Source organism: Mandrillus leucophaeus, unplaced genomic scaffold, assembly GCF_000951045.1.
Source record: "Mandrillus leucophaeus isolate KB7577 unplaced genomic scaffold, Mleu.le_1.0 Scaffold639, whole genome shotgun sequence".
Lineage (NCBI taxonomy): Eukaryota > Metazoa > Chordata > Mammalia > Primates > Cercopithecidae > Mandrillus > Mandrillus leucophaeus.
In genome coordinates, this window is record NW_012106908.1 from 833,400 (window position 1) to 842,170 (window position 8,771).

At 42.5% G+C, this 8,771-nt stretch overlaps 1 protein-coding gene across 3 annotated transcripts in view; it reads left to right on the plus strand.

Moving 5' to 3' along the window:
* LOC105554279 (chromosome unknown open reading frame, human C15orf40) overlaps positions 1-8,771 on the plus strand; it is an 18,669-nt gene that overhangs the window by 3,925 nt on the left and 5,973 nt on the right. Inside the window, exon 4 of one of the 3 annotated variants that reach the window (XM_012000671.1) lies at positions 2,099-3,155. The exons of 1 other annotated variant lie outside the window; for it this stretch is intronic. In XM_012000671.1, the coding sequence (XP_011856061.1) occupies positions 2,099-2,194 (96 nt within the window). In that variant the 3' untranslated portion in view covers positions 2,195-3,155. Of the gene's footprint in view, positions 1-2,098; positions 3,156-8,771 lie in introns of those variants that run through there. One more of the 3 variants, XM_012000672.1, reaches the window with a different exon arrangement.

Genomic DNA, 8,771 nt, shown 5'->3' on the forward strand with positions numbered 1-8,771 from the left:
ATTACAGGTGCCCCCCACCACACCCAGCTAATTTTTGTATTTTTAGTAGAGACGGGGTTTCACCATGTTGACCAGGCTGGTCTCGAACTCCTGACCTCAACTGATCTGCCCACCTCAGCCTCCCAAAATGCTGGGATTGCAAGTGTGAACCACCACGTCCAGCCGTTTTTGATTATTACACATTAATAATGATTCGTAAAATACTGATTTTTCTGTCTTTTTCAAATAATTGAGAAACTAGTTGTTTATAACTTCTATATTTACTTAATCGCAGAAATCTGTGAATTCTTCCTATTTAGTCTCCTTCATGCCTGCTGCCTTAATCCTTACTGAGACTGTCCGCGCTGTGTGCTTATGCTTCTTCACTGCCACTGTTGCCAACATTTTCTCCTTTCTGAAATCATTCCTGAACCTGCTGTCAGATTAATCTTGCTTACCTCTCTCATCCTTTAAGCCATCACCACACTAAACAACCTAAAGCAATTCCTATTGTTAGTCATCTCCATGAATGACTCTGTCAAGTATTGCTAAACCCCCGCTTTGTCCTTGCTCACTAGGAGTAGCTCATTGGGAAGACAGAAGGTTCATATGATATCATTAATATGGTTTTGTACTAGGGGTGGATATCAAAATCACCTAGGAATGATTTCTAAATACAGATCCCTGGGTATCACTCTAGACTTCTTGAAATAGAATCTGCAGGAGTGGGGCCCAGCCATGTTTATATTTCTTAAAGCTCTACTTGTTTTCCAGTGCTATACTATATAGCTCCTATCCAGATTCCAACTGGCATTCACAGTCATTGATTAACAAACTGCACCTAAAAATCCAAACCTGTGGCAGGTCATTTCTGATTTTTGTTGAGTGCTCATGCTCTGACATTTGCCTGAAAGGTATTCCCCACTCTTCTGCCTGTTCAAATTCCATTGATCTAAATAAACCGCTTCTCAAATTTAATCTTCTTTAAAGGCTGTGTTTGAAAACAAATCCTTTTTTTTTTGAGACGGAGTTTCACTCTTGTTGCCCAGGCTGGAGTGCAATGGTGCAATCTCGGCTTACTGCAACCTCTGCCCCCCGGGTTCAAGTGATTCTCCTGCTTCAGCCTCCCGAGTAGCTGGGATTGGAGGCATGCACCAACACGTCGGCTAATTTTTGTATTTTTAGTAGAGACAGGGTTTCGCTATGTTGACTAGGCTGGTCTCGAACTCCTGACCTTAAGTGATCCACCCGCCTCGGCTTCCCAAAGTGCTAGCATTACAGGCATGAGCCACCACACCCGGCCAACAAATCCTTTTTAAAGTTGTTTTAAGTGGTTGTGAAATCGTAGCACTTGAATATCTGGCTGCTTTTTGTTTGGAATTTTCAGAAATGTTAACAACATAGAGAATACCAATTTGTTTATATTTATAATTATTTTACTACAAAGTTTTTATAAAATTGCAATATTTATTTTAAAGATGATTTTCATTTTTAACTTAAAGAATTGCTTGAGACTAGAATATTATAAAGATTCTATATTCATTTTTTAGATTTTTTTTTTTTTGAGATGGAGTCTCACTCTGTCGCCCAGGCTGGAGTGCAGTGGCACGATCTCAGCTCACTGCAACCTCTGCCTCCTGGGTTCCAGCAATTCTCCTGCCTCAGTCTCCTGAGTAGCTGGGATTACAGGCACACGCCACCACCCCCGGCTAATTTTTGTATTTTTAGTAGAGACAGGGTTTCATCATGTTGGTCAGGCTGGTCTCGAACTCCTGACCTTGTGATCCACCCCCCGCCCCCCCGCCCCAGCTTCCCAAAATGCTGGGATTACAGGCGTGAGCCACCATGCCCAACCTATTTTTGAGTTTTTAATGTCCAGCTTTTATTATAGAAATTGATGTATGAAGGTAAAAACCCTGGAGAGTTGTTAGTACTAACAAAAGTTTAGTAACAAATGTTAGGAAGAATCTAAGAGACAGTCTTTGATTAGACCCTCAGTAACCAAGAGAAAGTGGTACCTAAGCCATCAGGAGAGCCCATTATACAACTAAGGTCTGCTATCTCTAATAGCATTAGAATGTGCTAAACAGTAAAGTATGTTTTTTCTCTTTTGGTCCAGGGTGGTAAATCTCGTGAAAAGGTGGTGAAGCTTTTGGCTTCTACAACTCCAGAAGAGATCTTGGAGAAATTAAAAAAGGAAGCCAGAAAAACATAAAAGCAAGAAATGAGGCCGGGCTCAGTGGCTCATGCCTGTAATCCCAGCACTTTGGAAGGCCGAGGTGGGTGGATCACCTGAGGTCAGGAGTTCGAGACCAGCCTGACCAACATGGTGAAACCCCATCTCTAGGAAAAATACAAAATTAGCTGGAGTAATGGCGCATGCCTGTAATCCCAGTTACTCAGGAGGGTGAGGCAGGAGAATTACTTGAACCCGGGGGGCAGAGGTTGCAGTAAGCCGAGATCATGCCATTGCACTCCAGCTTGGGCAACAAGAGTGAAACTCCCTCCCCCCCAAAAAAAGAAATGAAAAATACATCCTTGAGAAACTTTTTTATTGCTAATGATAAAGAGACTGTTAAATAGAAAAATATACTACATGCATAGAAGAACATGGGGGACATATATAGGTATATATTTGAATAAGACTCCAAAAAGTAGAAATTTAGAAAGTGCTATACATCGAATCAGGTTCTAAAATCCCTAACCCCAAACAGCCTGGAACATGTTACTCTGATTTCATGGCGTTGTAAAATAACAGAGTTGGAAAGAATATTCAAGATGACCTGATTTAACACCTTTCATTCTGTTACGGGGGGCTTTTGATATCCTATATCCAGAAGTTGAGAGACTTACTCAAGATTGTACCATGCAAGCTGGCAACTAGAACCCAAATCCTTTGACTCCTTGTTGAATGCAGTTTTTCTGGATTGTAAATTAAAAATCATATCTCCACAATGGTTCTGGAATTTGGGGGATTGCCTTCTAATCCAGTTTACAAGTGACAGAAAACCTGTTATGCTGCTTTGTAGTCTTACCTTAGATTTTAAAATGCTAATTTAAATGTAAAAATTTTTTTTTTTTTTTTTTTACATCTTTTAAAGACTATTGACCATTTTGTGGAAAAAGTAAAGAAAAATCATGACTTGTAATTAAATGTGAATTACAATTTTTGAGAAGTCACTGAATTTTCTTCTTCCTCAGTAATAACTTACAATTAGCAAGTTCACTAGTTTTTATGACTCTCCAAAGATCCTTAAGAAAGAGGACTTGGAAGCTATTTTTAGTATTTGTAAAAGCCTGTCAGAAATTACATCTATATTAAAGTTCCAAAAGCTAATAATATATTTTTACATATTCAGGTCAAGTTATAGTAATTTATTAAGGTAAATAACTTAATTTCCTTTGCTGATCAGAAGAGCTGATTTGCAGTTGTGTGCTTCGTCCAGCAAGTACATGAGAAAGATGTATTGATGGACCAAATCATTAAAAACAAAATCCACAAGGAAGACCAATAATAAAAATTCCTGATGGTAGCTGGGCATGGTGGCTCACACCTGTAATCCCAGCACTTTGGGAGGTTGAGGCAGGAGGAACACTTGAGCCCAGGAGTTGGAGACCAGCCTGGGCAACAAAGTGAGACACTGTATCTGTCTCTGTCTCTCTCGATAGACAGACAGATAGAAATTTTATGCATATGTGTATATATATACACATACATATATTTATATATAAGATTATATGTAAGACCTCATATGTAAGAAGTCCAGGCCTGTGTGGTGGCTCACTCCTATAATCGCAGCACTTTGGGAGGCCAAGGCAGGTGGATCACCTGAGGTGAGGAGTTTGAGACCAGCCCGGCCAACATGGTAAAATCTCGTCTCTACTAAAAATATAAAAACTAGCTGGGCGTGGTGGTGGGTGCCTGTAATCCCAGCTACTCAGGAGGCTGAGGCAGGAGAATTGCTTGAACCCAGGAGATGGAAGTTGCAGTGAGCCGACACGGTGCCACTGCACTCCAGCCTTGGCAACAGAGTGAGATTCCGTCTCAAAAAAAAAAAAAGAAAAGAAAAAATCCCAGACAGTGAAAGAGAAGCCACTCATCTAGTACAACTCTTAACTTGTACCAAATAGGTATCAAGGACAAGAAAAAGGTGGCTTATGTGAGATCACAGTGCACCTTAGTGGCAGAGCTTGGTTTAAGCCCAGCTGCTTTGTCTTCTAAACTGTGACATACATTGCCTGCAAATGTGCTTCTGTTTTACATGGTCTTAAGAGCTTTTCTCACTCTTTCTACACCATTTCAGTGTGTGCCATAAAGCCATTTTACTTGTGGATTTTACATGGATCACTGTTAGAATGTCATAAAATGATACCATAAAAGATCAACTTTCCTGGCCGGACAGTGGCCCACGCCTGTAATCCTAGCACTTTGGGAGGCCAAGGCGGGTGGATCACCTGAGATCGGGAATTGAGACCAGCCTGACCAACATGGAGAAACCCCGTGTCTACTAAAAATACAAAAAATTAGCCAGGCGTGGTGGTGCGTGCCTGTAATCGCAGCAACTCAGGAGGCTGAGGTAGGAGAATCACTTGAAACCGGAAGTTAAGCTTGTGGTGAGCTGGGATCGTGCCATTGCACTCCAGCCTGGGCAACAAGAGCGAAACTCCGTCTCAAAAAAAAAAAAAAAGATCAACTTTCCGTAGGGCGTGGTGGCTTATGGGCTCGTGCCTGTAATTCCAGCACTTTGGGAGGCTAGGGTGGGCGGATCACGCGGTCAGGAGATCAAGACCAGCCTGAACAACATGGTGAAATCCCGTCTCTACTACAAATACAAAAATTAGCGGGGCATGGTGGCACATGCTTGTAATCCCAGCTACTCGGTAGGCTGGGCAGGAGAATTGCATGTGAACCGGGACCCAGGAGGCAGAGGTTGCAGTGAGCTGAGATCGCACAATTGTGCTCCAGCGTGGGCTACAGAGGGAGACTCCGTCTCAAAAAAAAAAAAAAGAAAGCTTTATTTCCTTCCCCTCACTTTTCAGCAGTGCCAGTTTCATCCTTAGGCCCACTTGCCTCATGTAGACAAAAGGCCAGCCAGGTTTCATATTCATGTATCAACCCCTCCAGTAGGAGAAAAGGCCACTCCAAGGAGCTCTGGTATTTTCCAAAAGCTTTCAGTCAACCTTCCCTTATATCAGCCAAAATCAAGTCACATGAAGTTTCTAAGCTAGCCCCTATGGTCAAGGAATGCCATTCTATAACACAAGTTCCCTAAAGCAGTAACTATAGAGGAAAGAGTTACCCTAATTATTTCAGGCCAATTAAGGCCCATCCTAGAGGTCAGCATACTCAGAAGCAAAGAAGTAGAGAGAGTTGGGTACCTGAATAAAATTGGGAAAAGTACGAAGAGAGGAATGGGTGCTGGATAGGAACCACCAGTTTCTACTATGATAACATGTTTACTTCATTTTAAATGGTGATATTTTAAATGTGGGGACATTTTGCCTAGTAAGTTTTTTTTCTGTGAGAAACATAGTATCTTGTAACAAAGAAGATATGGTGACACTTTGTCATCAAAAACTACTTTGGGGCTGGGCATGGTGGCTCACGCCTGTAATCCCAGCACTTTGGGAGGCCAAGGCGGGTGGATCACCTGAGGTCAGGAGTTCAAGACCAGCCTGGCCAACATGGTGAAACCCTGCCTTTACTAAAACTACAAAAAATAGCTGGGCATGGTGGTACATGACTATAATCCCAGCTACTTGGGAGGCTGAGGCAGGAGAATCGCTTGAACCCGGGAGTCAGAAGCTGCAGGGAGCCGGGATCGCGCCACTGCACTCCAGCCTGGGCGATAGAGTGAGACTCCGTCTCAACAACAGCAACAACAAAAAAAAACCAGAAACAAAGCAAAACAAAAATTGTTGGAGGTAGGAACTGGCCCAGGGGCTGTATTTCCAGAACATGATTCCCTTTTCCCCCTGCAAACGAGGTAGTCTTTAGCAGTCTAACAAATTGTCTCACATAGGATTATTCCTACTAGTAAGAGATCACAGCTAAGGCTTGGGCACCTTGACCTGCTGTAGAAGCTCAGTTAATGTACTTTTCATCATCTGGGCTGTGGTCTTCCCCTATGAATACTGAAGTAGACCCAGTGACCTAGTGCCCAAGACACAAAATATTCAGCCTCCATAACATTCGTTTAATGACATGATTCTAGCTTTGCCCACTCCCATTAATTTCAAGTGAATACTGGCTAGGCAGTCTACATTGACTTGATTACACTGCCTTTCTTGTCTTGTGTTATCCTGAGAATCCCGGATTTGAAGCAGCCCATGAATAAGGTTTGAAAAATATTTATCCAACTATGCTGACATGATGTTCTAGCACTGCATCTGTCGTCTATCATCCCCACCTTAATAAATGATAATTACTTGTGCAAACATGATGTATTAATCATTTATTATCTTGGGTGCTTACTTGACAGACACTGCTAGGTGCTTTGCCTATACTGTACTTCGACAGAACCTGGGAAAGAAGAGCCTGGCTCATTATGCCCTGGAGGCAGGAGCAGAGATTTCAGACTCGATTTCTGTGAGCCATTCCACACTTTCCTCTCGGTTAGGGGATGGACCAGAGGATGGAGATGGCATCTCTGCAGTGTTTACAGTTCCAAACACCTAGGCTAGGTGTGGTGGCTTACACCTGTAATCCTAGCACTTTGGGAGGCTGAGGCGGGTGGATCACTTGAAGTCAGGAGTTTGAGACTAGCCTGACCAAATGGCAAAACCTCGTTTCTAAACTAAAAATAAAATACTAGCTGGGCATGGTAGTACATGCCTGTAGTCCCAACTACTCGGGAGGCTGAGGCCTGAGAATCACTTGAACCCAGGAGGTAGAGGTTGCAGTGAGCCAAGATTGTGCCACTGCACTCCAGCCTGAGTGACAGAGATTCCATTTTGAAAAATAAAGTTCCAAACACGTAAATGCTCAAACTTTAGGAGGCAGCTCTCTAGGCTGTGGGCTGTCAGCATCCCCTCCTAGATTCCAGGCATTTGGTTATATAGTTACTTAGCTATAATGCAAAAGATACATTTTAGAACCCATGTGGCACCAAATTCAAATTGTTTTAATGCATGTAACTAGTGACTAAAAACTTAGAATTTCAATTTACATCCAAGAGGTGGCACTGTAACACAACAGCAGAAAGCCATACAAACTTTGAAACTCGATTCCTTTTGTAGTCAACAGCACTATTAGGAAATTTGTTCTGCAGTGCCTGACTACCAGGCTCACATGCTGTGATCCTTCTCGTCTTCTCAGAGCCATTCCTTAAGCTTAGTCCCCTTGTATCTTAAATTTAGCTCAGGCCAGGGTGGTGTTAACTTGGGACCAGCTGGGTACATGAAAGTCTCAGCCCATTGCCACGGTGGAATCAGCATGGTCTTGAGTTCCTTCCTTAACTGCAGGTTTCAGAAGTCCATGTAGCCAGTGTTTCTGAAAATGGATCTGGGCTGGGCAATTGGCAAGGAGCTAATTTCTAATCAAGATGCCAACTTATTAACTTGAGTGAAGAACACACCTGCCAAATAGACTATAGTGGGATCTGCTAGTGAGAACATTCTGTCCCTTTGGGAAGTCTCTTTAAGAGAATCATCATTTGAAGGCTGCTTGGAGAGCTTGGAATCAGAGCTAGGGAAATTAGGGGCCAAGGTAAGGGAGCTATGACCATCTATAACTCCCATTTCTGCTGCAAGGATGGACCTATGGTATCAACCAGCCACAGATGATCTTTTGCGACAACACTGGAGACAATGATCCTTCATAGTACAGGAACTCCCTTTTTCTAGGTTGCAGGAAGACCACCTATTTCTACCCACATAGGCATTCCTCAGACAATCCTTATAATTCAGTTATTAAGGGTTTGCATTTTATGATCCTGTCTGCCTCAGGGTCCATCGGTTCCCAAGATAGAGTTTGGGGAGGGAAGAATCCCCAAACTTTGCAGCCACAAGTTACATACTCCCTGGTCATTTCTACAGGAAACTAATCTGTGATGTGTTTTTACTATCACAGTGATGTTCAAACTGTTTCAAAGCCTTAGGTTTCCTCAGAGATGCCTAGGGGGATTGGGGCACTGTGGACAATAAGAGAGTGAGTCAAGTCAACAGAAATGCTAGCCTTTAGTTCTCTTCTACAGTCATACTCGGCAGCACGTACACGTGATAGCTGCTCATACCACATGTGGCTATTGAACACTTGAAATGTGGCTAACAGAATTTAAAAGTAAAAGATAAAGCTGGCCATGTTGACTCACACATGTAATCCCAGTACTTTGGGAAGCTGAGGCAGGAGGATAGTTTGCGGCCAGGAGTTTGAGACCAGCCTGGGTGACGTAGTAAGACCCCATTTCTACAAAAAAATTTTTTTAGAATTAGCCAGGCATGGTGGCATGTGCCTGTAGTCTCAGCTACTTGCAAGGCTGAGGCAGGAGGATCACTTGAGCTCAGGAGTTTTACGCTGTAATGAGCCATGATTGTGCCACTGCATTCCAGCTTGGGTGACAGGGCAAGACCCTGTCTCAAATAAAAAAAAAAAGAAAAACAAAAGCATAGTAGAAATAAAGGCCATGTTGGAAGCAGTGCAACAGAGAAGAGGCTGAAAACAGTATGGAATTTAGAAGGCAAGATAGAGAAGAGTGAGTAAAGAAAGGAAAATAACAGCTATAGAAGTCAGTTAAAAAATTATTATTATTATTATTATTATTATTTATTTATTATTATTTGAGACGAAGTTT